General features: G+C 34.8%; 2 protein-coding genes and 1 long non-coding RNA gene across 4 annotated transcripts in view; 1 reads left to right on the top strand and 2 right to left on the bottom strand.

Moving 5' to 3' along the window:
- On the top strand, positions 1–23,237 carry LOC101744912 (arf-GAP with dual PH domain-containing protein 1). 2 transcript variants are annotated; one of them, XM_004932886.4, is made up of 8 exons: positions 266–447; positions 9,299–9,524; positions 11,256–11,429; positions 13,766–13,858; positions 14,421–14,597; positions 15,324–15,559; positions 15,949–16,143; positions 17,761–23,237. In XM_004932886.4, the coding sequence occupies exons 1-8, from the start codon at positions 366–368 to the stop codon at positions 17,823–17,825; spliced, it is 1,248 nt and encodes a 415-aa protein (XP_004932943.1). In that variant the 5' UTR covers positions 266–365; the 3' UTR covers positions 17,826–23,237. The 2 variants fall into 2 exon arrangements, with proteins under 2 accessions (XP_012551592.1, XP_004932943.1); XM_012696138.4 differs by lacking the exon at positions 13,766–13,858 and having other exon boundaries at positions 1–447.
- The window catches only part of Hlh54f (basic helix-loop-helix type transcription factor HLH54F), a gene marked incomplete at its 3' end in the record, with an annotated part of 39,232 nt that overhangs the window by 5,003 nt on the left and 10,810 nt on the right, over positions 1–23,419 (bottom strand). The window contains 4 exon segments of the mRNA NM_001130870.1: positions 8,121–8,142; positions 11,496–11,518; positions 18,637–18,654; positions 18,978–18,993.
- LOC134199729 (uncharacterized) lies at positions 4,158–5,712 on the bottom strand. The gene is made up of 2 exons (XR_009974343.1): positions 5,264–5,712; positions 4,158–4,575 (listed from the first exon to the last, which is right to left on the bottom strand). It is a non-coding gene; the product is annotated as an uncharacterized LOC134199729 (long non-coding RNA).

Genomic DNA, 23,419 nt, shown 5'->3' with positions numbered 1-23,419 from the left:
AGTATTTACAAGTATTTACGCGAGACAGGCGTTGTATTCGCATCGCATGATCGCATCACGTAGATACCAACACGTACGGCGTACGGCTTCTATTCGTACTACGGTGTATACTCACGCACACAAGCTTACGTTACGAGTATCCACTACCATCCACTACACACTGGTTTCATTCATGTAAAGACTTCCAGATCTCTCTTTCTATCTTATTCATGCCAGCCGGTTCCGAACGCGTGCGAATGCAATGGCGCTCGTCACCCACGAAATGGCGTTCGTTGAACCGATTGGTCGCGCGACTTTCGAGTGGCGACGCGACGTACGCTAGCGGCAAGCGTGCATGTCTTCATTATTGATGCAAAACTTCCACGATGGTAGACCATAACCAGAAATTATTACAGGAGTTGCAAAAACGAAGTGGAAATAACGTGTGCGCCGACTGTTTAAATCCTGGTACGTTATTTTATGTGAATTTTGAGTATTTTAGTGATAGTGTTTTCCTTGTGCGTGGTATTTTCATGGGGTAGTGAATAGGCGGGGGGCGTAATGCGTCCATGCTTTGAAGTTCAGTGACCTCGACGTAAAATGCATTCAATGAAAACAAATGGTCGTATCCACAATGATGATTGAAATAAACATAATGTAATATAAGACCTTGCTCGATACACATTTGAATTGATACATATATACGTTGTTTGTCTGCTCGTACATATCGCCGAAAACCGAGGTGGGGAAAACAGTTACGGATGTAGATGCTCTTATTGAAATTGTTGTTTAAAAATATACCCTGTTGGCTTCAGATAACAATAAACGTAATTTTTATATGTTTAATTTAAGATTCGATCTAAAAATAAAAATGAAAACTATGCATAATCTATCAAATAATTTCATTATTTAAACGTGACGCAATATTCGCTTTAGATAAGATGTAAATGTCGCATACCTGTTTGCTAATAATATACATGAGTAAATTCTAAAAGATTGAAACCTTTGAAATGCGGTGGAAAACATTGCCATGTGCGCGTAATGTGGGTCAGTGCGACACTTGTGACCTAATTGAACCTAGGATAAACTAAACTAGAACCCAAACATAGGCTCTCTTCCTACCTATATTATTGTCTGCAGATATCACTGAATAGAAAATTGTATTTTAAATCAACCTTCTTGTAGAGGATTGCGATTCGTATTATCTTACCAGTAAGGTGCAAAGCTGTACTGTTATTATTAATATATTTAAAGTAAATGTATGTATGTATGTCTAAATATTTATCTTTTAGATTTCGTATAAATGATTTACATTGAATTGTATGTTTAAATAAAACCGTAACGTCGCTTTGTGGGATCAGCTCTATTATTTTTTCTGTTAAAATTTAAATGTTTTAATTATGTGGTTAAAGCTAAAAGTTTAATTTATTAATTAGTTTATAATTGTAATATAAATACGATTCCGAAATAAAGACCCCCATTAACTTTATGAATGTAGAGTTAATTTTTATTAAACTGATTAAGTACAAATTTAAACCATAGTAGGGAAGAATGAAAATCGTCTTAGTGAAAAACGTAAAATAATTTCAAAATAAGTCGAACAAACAAATATTCGTTGAATACGTCACTTAATTTGCTGTTCAAACAAGTATACAATATATACAAGTGTACGCATAATATACAAATATGTAGCGCTAAAATTATTTTCCGTCTGGCCCTGTGGAAAGTCTAGACATCTCTCGAAACACAGACAGACGCCTGTAGCGTGACGTCACATTACCAAAATGTATTCACATGTAACGAATCATGGTTTTTCAGAAATTCTCATTTTATTTTTAAACGCGCTAATTGATGTAGGTGATCCGAATTGTCGAACGGCTTGTAAATACCACTTCTTTATTAGTAACTAAGGCAAGAAAGGTGGGTGGCGGCATTTACGTTGTAGATGTCTAGGGGCTCCGGTGACCACTTAACACCAGGTGGGCCGTGAGCTCGTTCACCTATCTAAGCAATTAAAAAAAAACCGGATACAATAGACACCATAACGTGAAAGGCATTACCTACTTTGAAAACATGAAACCAAAGTCTATTTTATATTGTAATACCGGTCGTGCCGGTCACTGTCCTCGTCGAACCCGTCGCTTGCGACGAAGGGCTCGACGAGCGAATTAACCCATAGACACAGCCCACTGAGTTTCGCGCCGGATCTTTTCAGTGGGTTGTGTTTCCAATCCGGTGGTAGATTCTGCGAAGCACTGCTCTTGCTAGGGCCAGTGTTAGTAAAACACCCGGTTTGAGCCCCGTGAACTCACCTACACGCCAAGGAGAAGCTGATATAGCCTCTCAAGGCTATCAGCATAGGTAGAAAAAAAAAAGTCGTGTTGTTACGATTCAAAGCAGAACGAAGGACTGCTTTTCGCAACAAGCTGGTAGAACAGTGACATCCATCCGTACGGGCGCACAATACGCTACTGGTAAATGTAATTTACGAAATAGCGTTATTGTGAAACATCATTTTGTTAATCGTTCAAATATAAACATTAGACAAATATCATTTTGTTATCACTATATCATGTATATAGTTTCTTGGAATTTTTTACAATTATCAAAACAAGAAAAATGCTTAACGACCTCATCATTAGTAATAAAAAGAAAACGTGCATTAAGTAAAAAAAGGAATAAAACAACAATAATACAAAGCTGAGATTTTGGCTTTTGTTCCAAAAAGCACCACAACATTGTTACATTTGACATTCCATAAAGCTCGTAAAATAAAAGACGGAGTCTCAAGATTGTGAAACAAATAATAAAATACCATGTTGTGTTGTGACTCAATGCTTTTAAATGACTGTCGGTTTGTTTTATTATGTTTCAATTACTATTACGTCGATATACGGAGCTCGTCAATCGACAGTAAATGTTTCAGTAGTGAAACTCAAAAGTTATCTCATAAGAATTTAAACAAAACGTAGCGTTTTAGATTGCTTAGATCTTATTCAATGCAGATATAGTTAGATAGTAATTTATTTAAATATTATGGAGTAGAATAGATAGAGAAGCAAATTCTTTATAAAATAAAATATTCAGTAGGTACTTATTAATAAACGAAAAACACAATATTTTTACTCATTTAAATTGGGTTAAATATATTTATAATAGATTTAAAAAAACAGTCAATATTATTACTAGGGGTACCATCGATGTGGTAATATATCGATGAGGGGCACCATCAACTTCCGATCGGTGAGTGTATGAAAAACTCATCTGCAGTCACGGTCTGACAATGCAGGTTTTTAAAACAATTTCGAATAAAACCTAAGACGCTATTTTTATTACTATTATTGTTTTCGATTCAACACGTGATCGTAATGACATGATTATTATTGTACCTTAACCTTATTTAACTTGTAATGTTTACTAAAATGTTATCGGTCGTATATTTTGTTTGATGTAACATGAAACATTAGGAATGTTTTGCTCTTTTAATAGATAATAATTACAATGTAATAGAATATTTTTTTATATATTAAAGTATTTGGTACAATATGGAAACGGATATAAATGTACTAGTTTTGTTCATATAATTAGGCTTCTTCGAGGTTATCTTCGAGGACAACATTAAAATAGTATTTTAACATTCAACATTGAGTACATTGAGCAAAAGACAATTTCGTAAAGCAACTGGATAAAATTCTGTTTTTTTCTGGTTTTGCGTGGAAAGTGCTCCGTATCGTTTTAGAGTGAGAACTTTACGTTTTTTCTAACTTTAGACAGACGCAGTTGTTTCAAAATCTATACTAATATTATAAAGAGGAGAGATTTGTTTGTTTGTTTGTATTGAATAGGCTCGAAACTACTGAACCGATTTAAAAAATTCTTTCACTGTTTGGAAGCTACACTATTCCCGAGTGACATAGGCTATAATCTTTTTTGAAAAAAATTACGGATTCTTCAAAAATTACGGAACTTCAATAATGTAACCCAAGGTGTAAAAAAAATACCTAAAATATTCTTTACATCGCGCGCCCTACGAAAACTATTGATGATAGAATAAAATAATGTACTGCGACTTTGTAGAACACATTATTATTTACAAAAAGTGTCGCGACAGCATGTGTCTAACTATTATAGTTATGCCGCAATAAGTGTTCTATTATTTAAAAAAATAAAACGTCAAATATTGTTGAAATTTTTATTAAAGATTCGAGCGAAGCCGGAGCGGTCCGCTTGTATTAAATAAATTAGATGCTACCATTTTGCGTTAGTATTTAGATAACACATTTCGAATCAATTTGTACGGAAGTTAAGTATGATGAAAAACCTCTATTTATTTTGTATTTATTGTTTATTTCTAATATCTCCGTTGAAACGAGACCAAACTAAATAAATATACGTATCAAAATCAAGATAAACATAACCTTCGAATGGGTTTTACGTCATAAATTCGATGAAACTGAACAAACTGCCCGCATTTTCCAACCATTTCATAGCGGTCCTTCGATCGCTAGGTTTCAAAATTTCCAGGTCACACAATCCCACCCCAAGTGATTCATGCGATGACTCATTATTTAACGTTTATGACGCGTCATATGTCAGCTGAAATACAATCTCGTGTTTCATTTTTGGTTTTAGTATTCTTGTTGAATTGTATAGACTAGGATTTAATGTCGATTATAAGGCTACGCTCATCCCTAGAGTGTCTTGGATAAGTGTAATAGATCCGTGCATCAGTTGGATGTCCATTAGATTCAATAACCCTTGCATTAGGCACCTTTAGCTCTAACACTAGGAGTAGGGACCCCGGTAACCGTAGGTACTCGTCGAACTCGGCAAAGAGCTTGATATGCAGCCTAACCTAAACATCAGCCCGCTGAGTTACTCGCTGGATCTTGACAGCGGGTCGCGACTCCGATCCGGTAGTAGATTCATTCGCGAAGCAGCTACTTTTGAGTTGTTAGGTCTCCTTTGGAGGCGCCCGGGTAGCTGTTAGCACATCCCACCCCTCCTGTCTGAGCCCTTGCTCGCCCACCCGCCCTGGTAAAACTGGAAAGGCCTCCGAGCCACCAGTAATATCTCAAACATAAAAAAAAAACAGTTGGATGTGTGATAGAGCCCAGCTTTTGTTATTTACGTGCGGTGTTTGGTATGTTATCGGTGTGTTTGTGTGCGTGCGACCGCGTGACGTCGTGTCGGTGTGTCACTAGTAAACACGGATGTTGGTCGCGACACAGCTGGCTACGTAAAAACATCAAAAATGCATTGCTACTTATACATAATTACTTACAATTTCAAAGTTAATTTTCCTTAAAGCAATAAAACAAGAATTTCACTTGTTTAAAACTATGTATGCCGCGAACATCGCGGGGATCTCCTTCTATTTTTACGTCGACCATCGCGAAGTACGATTTTAGTGGTGGGGACCTCGACTAAACGTAATCGATTCATTCACACACAGGTGAATACACTGCGTCGTACGCCTTAGGTATTACAATAACTGGATTGTTCAGCATAATTATACAGTATTTGCTTTGCATTATAGTATTTAATTCCATTGACGTTATTCTTTATGCTATTTCGTATGAAGCAGAGATTTTACGTCATTGATATTACGTATTATAAATCATAATGTGTTTTTTATCTGGTTACGTCCGTTTTTTTTGCGTTGCGATAAGAAAATGAAATTAACTTTTGGTACTAAACAAGCCCTATAAATGAACATATTTAACGAATTGACCGAGGTAGTATGTTTGTAAAATGTGTACCTATGAACGTTGTTTGACTTGACGCTCAATGCGCAAGAAACCGAATTCATCTATTATTTGACTTTAATCAAATAAGTCTATGATATAAATCACCATAAATCGTCATCGTAATTGACTCGACGTTCGAATAATATTTCAAAGATCGAATGCAAGATTTATGGTGCATTATTAATTAAGTTCAGTAATCAATTAGAGTCTAGTTTAAATTATCGATTATTTTGATCTCAACGTAGATTATTGATGTGACAGAATAACAAATAGCATTGACATTTAATGGTTTTACAAGGTATTCATATGATGCTTCGACGTTTTACTCCTTTTCCCCGAACGCGCCTGTTGTAAAGAAAACATGGTGTCGTTCGGATGTGAAATGACCGTATAACCTTTACGGGCCTCTGCAATAGTCCCCTCGGGCGTATCGTTACGCGATTTTAGTGAATCTTTGTTATGACGCGTATTTGAAATTCGAACTCGCTCTTCGCCGTTGAATAGTGTATTATTGAATGAAATGTTTTTGTATCATTCAATTCGTTTCGTCTTTCGAACGAAATTCGAAATCATTTGATTACTTTTATTGCGTTAATTTGTTGTGTTTTACTTAACGATACCTCGGGCGGAGATCGAGGTTCCAATTATATTGTAACTACAAGTTCAGCACAACACAACAAAACAATCAATCCCATTAAAATTGTAAATCAAGAAGTAGGTATGTACATGTTTCTGAAAAACACCTTGTATTGCTCTATCCATTTTGTTCCGTTCCAATTTCATATACATATTTCGCGATTTTTTTTTACCTTAAAAGTGTCTATTCTCATTATCGACGTCTACAATTAATCAAAGTTTTGTCGACTCATGAAAATTGTATGCAGTTGTAAATATTTTACGTATTATTGTATAACTATATCGTAAGTGTTCTGAGAAATTGCTTGAGATGATCCCGTCATATCGTTTTTATGATCGCACCGCCCGCCACCGGAGTAGAGTTCATCCATACTATCTATACTGCGTTCTACCACAGTGCCTGTCTACAGATCTTTTTAGAATTTCACTGCACGAAATTTTCTGAGCGCTATCTATTTTTTTGTTTAGTACAGAATTTTTACAAACTATCAGTTCAACCAAAACATTTGTAAGGAATTAATGGTAGCATTAATTCCCGATCCTGCGGACCAAATGGTAAACAGTCGAGGTCGCCCAGAACACGTCATTTCGAATCCTCCCGATCCACTAACGGTGCTTTTAGGTACCTCAAGCACCGGTCACCGTTCTCGTCGAACCCGTCGCTTGCGACGAAGGGCTCGATGAGTAAATTAACCCTCAGACACAGCCCACTGAGTTTCTCGCCGGATCTTCTGAGTGGGTCGCGTTTCCGATCCGGTGGTAGATTCTGCGAAGCACGGTTCTTGCTAGGGTTCGTGTTAGCAACGTCGTCAGGTTTGAGCCCAGTGAGCTCAGCTACTAGTAAAGGTTACGCTGAAATAGCCTCTCAAGGCTATCAGATTAGGTAGGAAAAAAAAAACAATGGTTTTTACGGATGTTTCGTTATAACTACTGAACCATGCATCTGATTGACTTAAAACTTGGTATCCATGTAGAAAATACATATACTTAATAGATAGGCTAATATTTATATGAGTGTTGGACTCCCTACACCAGTTGCGGGGGCGTTAATGATCAGAATCTTTGTGGGGGTGAGAAATAATAATGTTAATTTTAAATGTCCAGCGAAGCGGACGGGTACAGCTAGTCTGCCTATAAAGGCAATAAAATAATAAGAGTGAAAAAATAAATAAACTTTCTAAACATTTTGCATCTTCTCATAAAATGTTGATTTAAGAACGCAACATAAAATCGCTACTACATTAATGGTACGTTACTCAATGTACAACATAAAAAAAAAACATAGATGAAGATGATTCAATATAGAGGTCAATTAGGTTTTAAATATTATAATTAATAGCATTGCCACACTGAACTTTGCGGTGTGTTTACAAAAACTTTACTTTCAAATAATGCAAACGGCGATTATACCGTAATCATTGGGCCACTCCGTAAAAAATCTTAAGCAACGATGATACAACTTAGAGGTCGTTTGTGTTTTTATTTTTGCTCGTGAATGCTGTCAATGCGTAATTATTTGCAATACAACAGTATTATATATTAAAATGAATATTAATATATTAAAATTATGATACTTTTAAAATTCTTTGAGACAGGATGTACCTACCCCGGTTTCATTCATACATGTTCTGCGTTCCAAATTTTTACACAGTAACGGAAACTTACTCTAGATTATTCTCGGAGATTTGTAGTTGTATATAGCAGTCTTTTAAATTTTTAAAAATAGTTTCAGGTATTAATCCAAACAAATGCATAGACTATTAAAATTTGTATGCAATATGACGTAATAACAATATAATAATGAAGTTGTAATTGAAAGATGTAATTTTTTTTCTAAAATATTAATTCAGGAAAGTAATTTAAAAAATTATTATCGCTTACTTCATGAATCACACATTATACATTATAATACATTCATCTTTGTCCAAATCAAAACACTTAAGAATGATTCATTACAAGCAAATATGTTTTATTAAAATTAACATATTTATTTTAATAAGAGTCTTTAAATTATCGTAATATTTCCTTGATATAAAATTAATTAATTGTCGTAGGCATATTATTATATGAAGTGGTGAACTGAACATAATCATATCACATTAGTCTTCGATCATATTATGGTCGATTTGTTATACATTAAGAATCTTAACGATTTCAACAAATTCTACATAAAACAAACAACATGTCCAAAATACTTCAAATAACCTAAAAAACAATAACGAAAAAATTGTTTACAAGTGTAAAAATATTATTCTTGGATCCAAAGACAGTTTTAAAATGAGTTAGGCACAAATATCTTTACAAGAAATCTTTTCTTTGAAATTTAAAATAAGAAGCCGAAATCAATTGAGAGTAATTCGTGGAAGGACCGGTAAAGTTGGTAAAGTTTCGAACGTACCTGCTAACAATCGACCATCTATTGTTTTAATATCAAGGTTTGTTAACAAAGTTGCATCGAACTATTTATTCATTATTTTCCAGCACATTATTTTTTTTTTTAAGCAGTAATGAAAAAAGTAGAAGTGTGTAAAGAGGACCATTAATTTTTTTACGATAAGTAGAACAACTGTTTGCTAAGAGCTTGTACGGATAGGCATCACCGACTTGCTTACTTGTGCGGCAAAGCCGTTACAGGTTGAAATGTTGGAACTTACCCTACCTACTATTACTTTCTTCTTTTGTCAGGTGAATAATGGTCAATATTCTATTGTTATATTATATTTGTTTCTGTACCTTATAGGTAAATAATGAGAATGTAATTTGTTTACCTGAAAAAAAAAGCTGTATTTTGAAGTAAATAAATTGTTTGGAAATCGAACTCGAACTCTGTAATATATTATTGAGGGTTATAAACTAATTTACCAACTATACTATTCAATATGAATAAATTCACAAAAGTACATTAATTGATCATAATCTTTGAATGTTTTCAGACCCAGACTGGGCTTCTTACAACCTTGGGATATTCATATGCATGCGATGTGCAAGCATCCACCGTGGCATGGGCGCTCATATCAGCAAAGTGAAACATTTGAAGCTGGACAGATGGGAAGACTCACAGGTACAGAGGATGAAGGAAGTCGGGAACGTAACTGCTAGGAATAAATACGAGGAACGAGTTCCCCCTTGCTACAGAAGACCTAATAGAAATGACCCTCAGTAAGTATAGAAAGCTTCAGGTTAATGGTTTGGTTCATTATGGCCGATCCGATTGGCGATTTGGTTACTAGCACTGCACGTTTTAAGTAATTGCTAAGTGTACTAGTTCACGACCTAGTGATTTTTTTTTTATTGCTTAGATAGGTGGACGAGTTCGCAGCCCACCTGGCTACTGGAGCCCATAGACATCTACGGCGTAAATGCGCCACCCACCTTGAGATATCAGTTCTAAAGTCTCAGTATAGTTACAACGGCCACCCTGCCCTTCAAACCGAAACGCATTACTGCTTCAAGGCAGAAATAGGCAGGGTGGTGGTACCTATCCGCGCGGAATCACAAGAGGTACTACCACCAGTAAAAACTTAGTCCCATATACTTTCGGGCCTCATGCATCCTTGTTTATTTTTTATACAACTAATAGCCTGTATTTCTATCAAGGTTTTCTAATGTAGTATTTAAAATACGCGGTAAATGAGTCGTTTCATCAAATAGGTGAACTTTATATAGGTAAACAGTAAAAATAACAGCAAATCGAGCCCGAGATTGACTAGAAGGAAATAAAATAGTATGGAAACAAACAAAAACCCACTTCATAAACAAACACCGCATTACAAACAAACGAGAAACTAAACTAATTATCGTATATTTGTATTGTTATAAATATCATCATAGATTTGTATAACGGAATGTAGTAACCGCAAACCATTAATGAGTGTAAACATCATCTTGGTATTTCCAATATTTGCTGTGGTAATAGCTCCTATGTACCACAAGTACTTTTGTAACTCTGGTTTCGGTTTTGGAATCTGTTGTTTCCTTAACCCGATATCGGCTTGTTCTTTATTAGTAAAGTCACAAAATATAGAGCAACATTTAAGAGTAAATAAAAATCAAAAAGCATGTTTACATGACAGCCATATCAACGCCATATTATCAAAACTTGGCCTACTTATGTTATCTATGTGTCCCATAGAACAAGAAGTTAGGCGATAAAAAATAATTTGTTACGACGTAAAATATTCGAGCACTGGAGTATTAATTAAAGCATATGAAAATTGTTAAGTTATTAATTTCAAAAATTTAATTTATATACAATAGTTTCCGCGTTCACTACAGTTTGGCCAGCCCACTGAGTTTCGCGCCGGATCTTCTCAGTGGGTCGCGTTTTCGATCCGATGGTAGATTCTGCGAAGCACTGCTTCTGCCCTAGCAAGAGCAGTGCTTCTGATCCTAGTCAGTGTTAGCATCACTCCGGTTTGAGGTCCGTGAGCTCAACTATTAGCTAAGGTTACGCTGAAATAACCTCTCAAGTCTATCAGCTTAGGCAGAAAGAAAAAAAAAATGGTTGTACCCAACAAGTGAAAGTAATACAGGAATTTAAAAATTATTTTTTAAGGCACAAAAACTGAAACTTTGAGGAGCTATTTCCATTTGATTTAAAAACTCTTCGTACAATCGATAATCTTAGATCATTATATTATTATAATCACGCACCATTTGGAAAATTTGGGTTTATGGAAAAACTTCAGTTGTGTTGCTTACCATAGGTGTCATAAGGGGTGCTCTAAGTAATCCTTTGAGATAATTCAGTCTTTGGCTATTGACAAGCCTTTGTTTCACCTATTAATATATAGATTAAGTATATTGTGTAATATCTATTAAAAAAAATCGCTCATTTTCATTTGCTTATGTTTTAATAGTTTAGATATTTAAAGGTATTTCCTATCACAGAGTCCTCATTGAACAATGGATCCGAGCCAAATATGAGCGCGAAGAATTCTGTCATCCCGAACGTCAGTCGTATTTGTCGGGAAGCATGCAGGGCTTCCTTATGAAACGAGGCAAGGAGGACAGCAGATACCAACTCAGAAAATTCATACTCAGTGAAACCGAAGATACGCTCAAGTGAGTAATACGTAATAAGCCAGTCGATTCAAGCTTTGTCACATCGTGTTCATTCCATTGTCTGTCATTATTCGGAATGTCCAAATATACGTTAATACTACGCATGTTTGTTTGGTTTAATGTAAACGGGAAAAGTATAATAATTCATCGCTTTGCAGTAAAATGTGCTTAAAATAACAAAATTCTCCTTTCACTCACGTTTAGATTCATAACGTCCGTAGCTAGGTAATAAACCGAAATACAAACTAGGTTACTTAATTAAGTATCTAGGCGTGTTATTTAAAATACATTGTAATTATTAAAGCGTTACTCGTATGCCTTTCTACTAAATGTTTTGTTTGTACATCAACGAAAATAAATAAGTATTTTTGTTTACGTATTTATAATTCGAGTTTATGTAGCGTTAATTAACATTAGAAGCGACAAAATTGTTATTTGTCCTTCGTAGTCACAGAATAATAGTGTCATTATTCGGAATGACATCACGCTTACGTGTGAATTGTGGGTTTTGCACATGTATAACGCGATAAATAGATTTTTCTATGGAATTCTCGCACTTTCTACAGTCGTGTTTCGTTTATGGACGGCTATGCACGCGGCTTAAGATTCCAATGTAATATCTCAACAGTATGCTCGGTATCCACTAGAGATTATTGATAGCGAGTTAAGAAATTAATTTTCTTACGTAAACAACGGGCTAGTTCGTGACGTAGCCTGGACGAAAAGTTCCACGCCTCTTATTGCGTATAAACGCAACGTCAAGAGATACTCCCGCAAATATTGACCGACTACGTAACCGTGAACTTGTCTCTCGGTTATTGCTCTGCAATGTTTTCGCATGACGAACGTAATCTTTTGTGTAAACCTAATGACGGACTGTTGTGAAATTCATATATGGCACCGCGACGACGGCTCTAATGGTATCCCAGTAACAGTTACTAAGGCACGCGGAGACTAAACGTCACAACGTCGATGTCCTTAAACTTGATTCTTTAGGTTAGGAGTCATTATCGCCGACAATGAAATCAATGAACAAATGAAATTGAATATTGAAATGAAATGTTATGAAATCTTCCTGCCGGTTAAAACGGACGGAAAAATACATAACTCTATGTCGGTCCGCATGTCTTCCGAAAAGCAATACCTTTCGATTTCACGGATTAATAGGGTAGGTGACTCATAGACATCGACCTCAAGCATCAGGGTGAGTGGTCATTAGTGATGTCTGTGGGCTCCTGTGACCAAACAAAGATCAGTTGGACCGTAGCTCAGCTGAATCAAAAGCGACCAATTATTACGAATTCAAATGTCAAACACGTATTAAATTGCTGCAAGTGTGAATCATAAAAGATATTACAATTAATTTTTAATTTTACCGTGAGAAAAATAAATATTTTTAATAGAAAAAATGAACAATAACAAAAGCGGTGGAAGTAGTGAAGATGTTTGGACCTTATTTATTGCTTTGCTTTAGGTAAATATTACACAAAGTTTTATAAGAAAAATTGGATCACGGACTTTAATCAATGAAGTTAATCAAGTTCCTGGAAATAATTTCCACTAGCACGATTAAGTTTTATGTACAATGATCACAAGTGCTCAAGGTCAAATAAGCTATGCTTTAACACGTATTCATGTTAGCAACAGCTTCGACCTGTGACAGTTGCTTAATCTTCTGCCAGGACAAATTAATTACCTATTGTGCCTTGCAATAGTTCAGTTATTATAGTCTTAATAAAAAAAAAAAAATTAAATGTGCCTTATATTTTAATGTTAAAAATTTTTGTATTACTTTATCGCGTTGTATTCTTTTTATTTAAAAAAAACGTTATTTAATGTCGTAAACAATCAGTTAAAAATGCAACAATCAGTTAAAATTCGAATATCTATCACTATCGAATTTTAAGAACAAGTTTTTTACAAGACAAAAGTAACTCTTTTACAATATACATATGTTTAAGATGATAATTTTATACGTATTGCCTACAACACAGTACTAGAGCTAACCGGAAAATTAACGCAAACGGAACTGATATTAGAGTATATGAAACCATTTTATTATTTTGACGGATTTTATTTATATTTATCACAAACATCTAATACATTGACACGGTTTTCTGAAAATGGAATCTCGTAGGTATTTCTTAAGAATATATTTAAAAGGAGATATTAATAAGAATTTCGTGCGTTTGAATAGACCTATAGAAAGCGTTCAGGCATTTCCCGCGTATATTTTACTGTAAAGGTTAGAAATTGAAAATCTTATGGTAGACGCATGTAAAAATCCCACGTTTCGTTAAAAGAAATCCGATAAAAATTCCCGGAATGGTCCTTAGGTATCACCCCGGTTCTGACGGCCGCGGCCGTATGCCCAGTTGTATCGATCGCATAATCGATCGTCTCCGAGTCAAAAACTTTGGTCGATTGAGGTAAGGACGATTCGAAAATCGATTTTTGAGAGATTTCAAAAAAAATCTCTTCTATTATGTTACATGCCACATTTTTCATGTCATTTCACTCGATCATCACAGAGCTTCTGTTTAAAAAACTGTTTAACGCTTTTTATGCCATGCTTGTTCAACGCCTACGCTCTGAAAGATTTTCGTTCAATTCAATCGAATCGAAATTTTGGTTTCCATAAGAAATCACTTGTCAATTAAATATATTATGTAGTTTAAAATTTATTTCCTTAAACCGGTGTGTTTTGATATAAATTCTAAGTCCCCTAAATAATTAATACAAATATTTATTTTAATAACTTAACGAGATATACTCATGCTCTACTGCACTCGTCTTTTATATCAATTTTGAAACACAAACTTACACAATTAAACATTGAACGCGCGTCGATCGACTTAAGGAAAACGATGTAAACATCGGAACAATACTGCCGTTTCAGCGTGGCACCGCAAATTATTTTTATAACATTATAACAGCTGTGTATATGTATCGTGATTTATTTTTAGATTAGTTTATTTTTCCGCTTTCCAGGTATCACGTTAGAGAGGACAAGGAACCGAAGGGCGTTCTCAAATTGTCAGAGTTGAATGTTGCTTTCGCGCCACCAAAAATCGGCCACATGAACTCAATGCAGTTGACATTCATGAAAGATGGCACCACTAGGCACATCTATGTTTATCACGAGGAGCCTGAAGTAATAAGCAACTGGTAATTATAATGAGGAAATTTTAGACAGACATTCTATTTAAAAAAATAATAGTTTAAAAAACTAACAAAATACGCTTTAATAGAAAATCCAACTAAAAATAAGAAAATAAATTTAAATAAATTTGAATTTAAAATAGTGTAAGAAAAAATGATTTTATTGTAAAAAAGCGTGAGTTAACCCGATGTTTTGAAGTGAGTCAAAATCATGTTCAAAGATTCCTTTACGAACATACACACGTCTTCTACACTAATATTATAAATAGGAAAGATTTGTTTGTTTGTTTGTATTGAATAGGCTCCGAAACTACTGAACCGATTTGAAAAATTCTTTCACTGTTTGGAAGCTACAGTATTCCCGAGTGACATAGGCTATAATCTTTTATGAAAAAAAAATATGGGATCCTTACTAAAACTCCAATAATTTAACCCAAGGTGTAAAAAAATTATCTAAAATATTCTTTAAATCGCGTGCCCTGCGAAAACTATTGATGATAGAATATAAGAATGCACTACGACTTTGTAGAACAACTATTATAGTTATGTCGCAATAAGTGTTCTTTTATTTAAAAAAATAAAACAACGTCAAATAACGTTGAAATTTTTGTTAAAGACCCGAGCGGAGCCGAAGCCGGCCGCTAGTAAGCTAATAAAAGCGTATTAAAATAGCAGTATCTCGTTTTTAAATTGCCTATCCCAAACCCAATAAATTAAATAATACGTTCACAGGTATACAGCGATACGTTGTGCACAACTCCATCTACTTCAAGTTGCGTTTCCGTCGACTCCGGAGTCGGATCTCATTCATCGCCTACCAAGAGATTTCGCACGTGAAGGCTGGCTATGGAAGACCGGGCCCAGACCTACTGACGCTCATAGAAGACGCTGGTTCACCCTCGACAACAGAAAACTCATGTACCACGACGAGCCGCTTGATGCTTATCCCAAGGGCGAGATTTTTGTCGGTTAGTATTTTTTTAAAGAGAGAGAGAGAGAGAGATAAAGAGAAAGAAAGAGAGAGAGAGAGAGAGAGAAATATGAGATATACATAAACTAAATATTTTTTTATGTATACTTTCGAACATACGGCCTACCTGATGGTAAGTGGTTACCGTCGCTCATAGACATCACCTACGAGCACAACCAAACCTGCCTAGCCGCCTGCTAATTATTAGTAGCATTAACTAATAGATATTATAGGGAAACAGAAACTATGATCAACTATATTAAACTTAACTAATATATATTATAGTACCTTCCTTCATTCTCGTATACCAGATAAATATTTTTAATAATTTTAGTGTGCTTGTCTAAATCAGATTTTGTTTTTATAATGTTTTAATACTTATTTTAGGTAACGAATCGAACGGCTACTGTATTAGAGTTTCAAATACGGGCAATGGCTGCAAGGAGGCGAGGTTCCCTTTCCAGCTGGTGACTCCAGAAAGAACGTACTGCCTCGCTGCGACAACACACGAGGACCGCGACTGTTGGCTAGCAGTTCTGCAGCAGACGATCAAAAGAAGTCTCACGCCTCAGGATTCTACCAGTGAGTGATACTTCACTAATAATATGTGTAAGGAAATTACAGGCAAATTTAAATAGGTACAGTTACGAACTAACTAATCGCATCGAGTACAAGACGAACTCACAGCCCCCCTGGTGTTAAGTGGTTACTGGAGCCCATAGATATCTACAACGTAAATGCGCCACCCACCTTGAGATATAAGTTAGAGGCTTATTTAATGCGGCGTCAGTTGCGCTTGTGCGGCCATGTGATGAGGACGTCTGACGAGAGGATAACAAAGCGCACCTTCTACTCTGAACTCCAGACTGGCAAGCGAAAAAGTGGCGGCCAATTCTTAAGGTATAAGGATATTCAAAAGAGGCATATGAAGAAATGCAACATCGACCCTTCTCGTTGGGTGGCCCAAGCACAGAATCGGTTGGAGTGGAGACGCTTGGTACAGCGGGGCGTGCATGTCTTAGAAAACGACAGGAGGCGCGAACTGGACGACAGACGAAATAAATTGAAAAATAGACCGCCTTCCACCATTTTTTACAACTTCGTGGGTGGTTTTCTTACGTGTAGCTTCTGTTTGCGCACGCTTAAGAACAAGATAGGCTACCATAGCCATATTAGAGCGCATGAGAGGCGCGGACATTAGCTTTTAAATTATTGAACTGAAAATTTTGGTCGCCGTTGCCAAAACCGGTTTGGAACCATGACATGACATGATATAAGTTCTAAGGTCTCAGTATAGTTACAACGGCCGCCCCACCCTTCAAAACGAAACGGATTACTGCTTCACGGCAGAAATAGGCGGGGCGGTGGTACCTACCCGTGCGGACTCACAAGAGCTCCTATCACCAGTAATTACGCAAATTATAATTTTGCGGGTTTGATTTTTATTACACTGTTATTTATTCCTTCACCGTGGAAGTCAATCGTAAACATTTGATAAGTACGTATTTCATTAGAAAAATTGGTACCCGCCTGCGGGATTCGAACACCGGTGCATCGCTAGATACGAATGCACCGGACGACTTATCCTTTAGGCCACGAAGACGAGATGGTATGGTCTCGTAAAAAGGAAGTGACCTAACTACGTCGGAAATTTGGCACTACTGCTGAACCTCCCCGGTCGGAGACCTAGAGGTAGACCCAAGACAAGGTGGAAGGATGTAGTGCTGAAGGACAAAAGGGAATGCAATGTTGAAGATAGAGCGAAGTGGAGGAGTAAAGTAAGGAAAGCTGACCCATGATGTCATATGTGGGATAAGTAACTGGGAAGAGAGAGGGGAAGAGGGAGAGAGAGAGAGAGAGCTACGAACTTAATGACCACCGTCCTATTTCTGCCGCGTTCGCGTTCCGGTTTGAAAAATCAACTATTGTACCATACAATCGATACATGTCTCAAGTCGGATAGTGGTTCACAGTCCAATGTGTGGGTTCTAGTAACTTAACAACTTTTACGTTTAACTCCTTATAAACGTGTGAAATAAAAAACATAAATTCTAACAGAAACTTAGCATATGGGTTTTGTATACAGATTTTGTAAGGTGTACAATTATCCTGTGCACAAAGCTTCAAACGACGTAGAGGCATCAGTTACATCAGGTTATATCAGTACGCTCTTGCAAATTTACAATCTTTTTTTTTCAGTTGAAGCTGTCCTTGTGAGGAAACGCAACACATCGAACCCGATCAACATTTTCTCGGGAAGGTAGTCGGTCGCATTCGGCGTAATTACTAATAACGAAAAATACAACACTGAGACTTCTTCATACAAATCATCATCGGCTGCGCTAGGTAATTATTATATTGACTACCGCTTTAAGATAACGGTTTTAATATAATAATAAATAATTGTGTCCTACATGTGGTGCGATGTGATGCTATATTTTTTTTTTTACTTTTGTTATATTATTGCTTTTTTTATTTGTGTACGAAATGGAACATTTGAGGCATTGAATGCTCCAAAATTATTATTAGTCTTTCCTTCTTGTGGGATTGGTTTAGAAACATCACGCTTAAGACGAGTACACTTCACTACGTACAAGTACAACCCGATACTCGAACGAGAATTAAACCTAGAGTTGTAATACACAAGGTTCATACGTGTAAGATAAATATCACCCCTAAATCAATATTTAAAGAGCATTATAATACACTCGAAAATTTCATAAAATTTTCTTAAATTTTTATTAAAACAAAAAGAAAAATACGATTCAATTTTTAATTGTAGATAAAAAAATATATAAGAAACGAAAAAAGTCTTCGAGGCTTAACGTGAAAATAGATTTTGAAAGAAACAGAGAAAATTGTCAATTTTACCTCTCCATTATATTTTCCAGACAAGCTCAAAGCTAAATTAATGCTAAGCAGTCACCATATTTTGTAAATATCACATTGCTAGATAGGCCAGTTACACTAAGATATTATAAAAAAAATGTGACCCGGAAGAAGAGACTAGGTTGAAAATAAGCTTTTCCTCTTATCCGTTTTGTTTTATGCTGCAGTATAGACGTTTTGATGTAATCTCTTCGAGCCGTTTAACATTTTGCGTTTTTTGAAGATTTTAAAAGCTCAGCTTTAAAAGCTTTTGGTGGTCAATGATAAAAATTCGGCCATAATCATTACTAACACCTCAACATGATAACATTTACGCTCGTCAACGGCTGCTTAAAAAAACAAAAACGAATAACACGAATAACAAACAGGAGAAAAGAAAAACTTAAATGGTTTAAAAAACTTATCACTCAAGCTCGTGAATAATTGCTAAACAATAAAAAAGAGTAGAAAAGCGGTCTCGTCGACAATGAAGAAAGCTGTACTTAATTTTGTCTTTGTCTATTTATTAAATGATTTTAGATTTAAACATTTTATAAATATATACTAAATCATCATCACATACTACGAATATCACATCAATGGTAATCTTACAACATTTTAAATTTTAAAATAATAATATGATTTATTGCATCGCATCGCTGCGTTCGTGTAGGGCTATTATTAGTTTTAATTAATGAATTGTACAAATAAATGCCGTCAGCATTGCAAGCAATTTTAATGTCAATCGTGTTTTATTTGAATCGTTTAAGCGTATTTAATTTTAATTTATTTTTTGACATAATGAAGGGACTGATCATTTATTATATTATAGGCGTATTCAATTAATTTTACTACATTTGTTTAAAGTTCGATTTTCGTTGGTGGTTCTTAAGTGTTGTTACGCACAATTATACAGTAATTACCTATTTCGATATACATTACCAGATTATTCTCTTTGAATATTGAAAACTGAACTCTAAATCAATAAGAGTTAGGAATTAATATTCAACCGTGCTCCGTGTTATTAGTTACAACATTCTGAAGTCCTAACGCATGTTTTTTTTTACATCATTGAATATCTGTATACGTAATATCCATTTTAATATTTGTAAATGCAATTTTTATTCACAATAATGCTCTCTTAGTCATAGGAAAAGACAATGTACAGGGAAAATTGTTTATTAGTATATTTATACTATGATTGGTTCTATGTAAAATGACTGAAAATATCACATTTAATTATGTGCAATGTCGTTTTTTACTTCTCTTTACATTGATCAGATCACGATGATAAAAATAAAATTTTATTAAACGATAATTAGTTACCGAGTAATCATCACATTTTTATTTTATTTTTATTTTGATGCCAATTTAAATTTGGCGATTGGTTTGCTTATAAAGCATGAATTTGAAACATTATACGAAAACACGATATAACCTTGTAGGTATAGAGCATTTTTTTTTATTAATTTAAATATAATGTTTCTACATCTATCAGCATGAGCCTTATGCTTTTTAAATTTGACTAATAATACTAAAATAGGCAATTGATCATTTAAAAATTTATATTTAAATATTTTTTTTGGTTGCTTTTTATAATAGCACCCTTATTGAAGTTTTATTACGAATATTAATGATAAGCAATGAGTCGAGTTTGAAAACCGTTTGTGATGTATTAAGAATCACATTTATTATTAATTATTCATTAATAAAACGTTAGATTGTATAAGAAATAGGAAAACTGCACAATAATTGAGATTTACAAAAATTGGAGAGCCTTTGTGTTGGGTATTTATTATTAATGGTAAGGCTTTGATGTTTTTTTTTTAATTATTCATTTATGTGACCTGTTTTATTTAAATACACAATATTTTATAGGCAAGACAATTAAGTATATGAAAGCAAGGATATGCGGAACCAAAAAGGTTGTAAAGTTTTTTTTATTTAAAGGTTGGTATGAATAATTCACACACATTTATGCATTTTACTTTTTTTTATCATAGCCAAGTATCAGTTAGGTATCTAAGCAATGTACTAGAAACATTTACAATGAACTTTAGTGGAATAAAAATAATATGATTTTAGGATAGTGATAGAGCAAATTCAAAGCTAGGAACCTACCAAAAAAAATGATATTTTGGTAGAATTAGAAAATTATTATTTGTTTCAAAAAAAGTTGCGAAATGTAAACCCTTTCAAATTCCTATTTACTTTTACACTTTTATCACCATCCCGGATATTTTGAACAGTATTATTATGACTGTCCACAAAAAAACTTGACACGTAACACAGAACAGATAAAAAACTATTCTAGTTTAATTTAATTTTTATTACGTATGCGAGAAAAAGCTCACGACCCACCTGATATTAAACGACTACCGAAGAAATGAGTTCGAAGTCTATATGGCTATTCTTAATTTCAAAAGTGGAACGCAAGATAGAAATGGGTTGGGCGGTGATACTTACCTTGGTACCTACATGATACTTACTAGCAGTAATGGCAGAGAGAGAGAGAATACACTATTGCACACCAAAACATAATTTACATTCAAAAAACAATCAAAAAAGCAGATACATATACAATGAATGAAGAACTAGTGATGTAAGCTACCTTTTTCTGGCCAAATAGTAGCGCTTTCATTGCTATAGATAAGAAGAAATTCCCTAGTGTTGGGAGATGTGCTGTTTGAGTTGTCGCTGTACTCACAACACCGTCGTTTGTGACAAAGGGCTCGGCGAGTAAATTAACCCACAGACACAGCCCACTGAGTTTCTCGCCGGATCTTCTCAGTGGTTCGCGTTTCCGATCCGGTGGTAGATTCTGCGCAACACCGCTCTTACTAGGGTTAGTGTTAGCAATGTCGTCAGGTTTGAGCCCCGTGAGCTCAACTACTTGTTAGGTTACGCTGACATAGTCTCTTAAGGCTATCAGCTTAGGTAGGAAAAAAGCTACCCCACTTTAAACTTATTGCTAATGAAATCAAAACTAGTCTTGTCTCAGCTACTTTCAGGACTTTTTTACTAAAACCAATCCTAAGACCTGGTTATTATGACAGCAGTACATGTTACGTTGAGGATTACAAACGTGTGGAATAATTTACTGCGGAGTCTCTTTAGGGTTGGACAATGCTTGCTTAGCTGGCTAGATCACAACTTACGCCAATGTCGGCCAAAACAAAATTAAAATAAAATTAAAGAATGCTGTCTCCGCCAATATTTATGGCTTGGAACTAGGCTTCGCCCTACGGAACAATGTCAGTTTTTGGCGACATATTATTCCAACATATACTCGGATCTACATTACGAATTGGGATCGCATATAGGAATTAGGATATAATGATAATATATCACATTGGGCGGCATTTGTTTCATTCGAACAAGACCAACATTTGTGAACTCATATCAATTGCCCGACTATTGCGTTGATGTTTGTTTGGCCAATGTTGGTATTTGTTCTGTGTGCTTAGTGCGAGTTTGTTCTCGATATCGTAAAAGTTAACTCGAATTTGTATGCAGTTGGAACAGCGTCCCTAGCTAGGGGCAAACGTAGGCAAAAGTTCCACTCCATACAAATTTGACTTAACTTTTACGCTAGTATCGAGAACCTTAAAAAACTCGCACTAAGCACATTGAATGAATCAGGCCTATTATTACTAATACGAGATTTGTCTCTCATTAAATTTATAATCACTGCTTATGATTACTTAAAAATCTGTAACTTGCGCCAAAACTATTAAGAATTGACATTTGAATTGATTGTTACATCACAACGTTATTTGAATTAGTAATATCTCTAGACAGAGATAGAAAATTAGCCAACAGTTTGAAAACGAATAATTTTGGAATAAAGCTACGAATGATGGGTTTACATTTTGTAGCTTCGATGGAAAAATATGAAACTCAAATGTATACTGATATGTATCGGATTTTATAACTACAGGTTTAAAGCAATATGCTTAATGTTTAAATTTATGAATATGATTCATCGAGGAGTGTAGTGTGTGTGTGTTATATTATTCGTTGTAAAAATTGGCATAGTATTGGATTTGGCTGTTCAGAACAACGCATTCTAACAAAACGTAATTACTGTATGATATGATTCATTAAATTGTTTTTCAAATTGTTGCTGCTATATACAAAATGACATTGGTTGGTTTGATTTATTTTAAGTGCAATTAAACTTATGCTATTTTTTTAAATAACTATAGAATAATACTGCTCTACAACTAAATTTTACGTTGAGTTTTAATGTGATCTTTTATCTTACTGTAATGATCGAATAATGATGATAATGACAAAATAATGTTTCGTTTTGAACAGCCATCATTAGAAAAATCGACAAAACGGAAATTGTCTTGTATCATATTATTATATCATAATTATTATTTAAGGAAAAAATGAGTGAACATTATCAAATTAGCGTTAATTAAATATAAGAATTAATCGAAAGTAATAAGCCACAAGCAATTTTGATGTTTCCTAGATAGTGTACAATTAATTTTTTTTAATATTTTGTAAATTTAGTAACCTAAGTAATATGATAGTTTGATGATTAACCGATTTCGTATGCTGTGTGAATATCGAAGTAATCGATAAAGATTTAAAAAATCTTAAGTTATTTCAGATTAGATGTAAGGGTATTTAGAATAATAATTATCAATAACAAATTTTACCAAAACATGCCTCGCTTAAGTTTACTATTGATTTGTTGTATACTTATATAATTAGTGTTACGCTTTATTTTATAGTGTGTTCTTGCATAATAAACAATTGAATTTAACATATGAATAAACTTTTCACCAACTGGACTGCTCGTTTTGTTTGGTAGAAATTTCCTGCAGCTCACATCGTGAAGTCGCACTGGTTTCGACATCTCGAAATTTACAATTGATGATTTGGTTGGCAGCGGCTTGGCTATGCCCCTAGAATTGCTGAAGTCCATGGGCGACGGGTAACCACTCACCATCAGGTGGGTCGTACGCTCGTTTGC

Source organism: Bombyx mori, chromosome 11, assembly GCF_030269925.1.
Source record: "Bombyx mori chromosome 11, ASM3026992v2".
NCBI classification, from domain to species: domain Eukaryota; kingdom Metazoa; phylum Arthropoda; class Insecta; order Lepidoptera; family Bombycidae; genus Bombyx; species Bombyx mori.
This window is presented reverse-complemented; position numbering and strand designations above follow the sequence as displayed.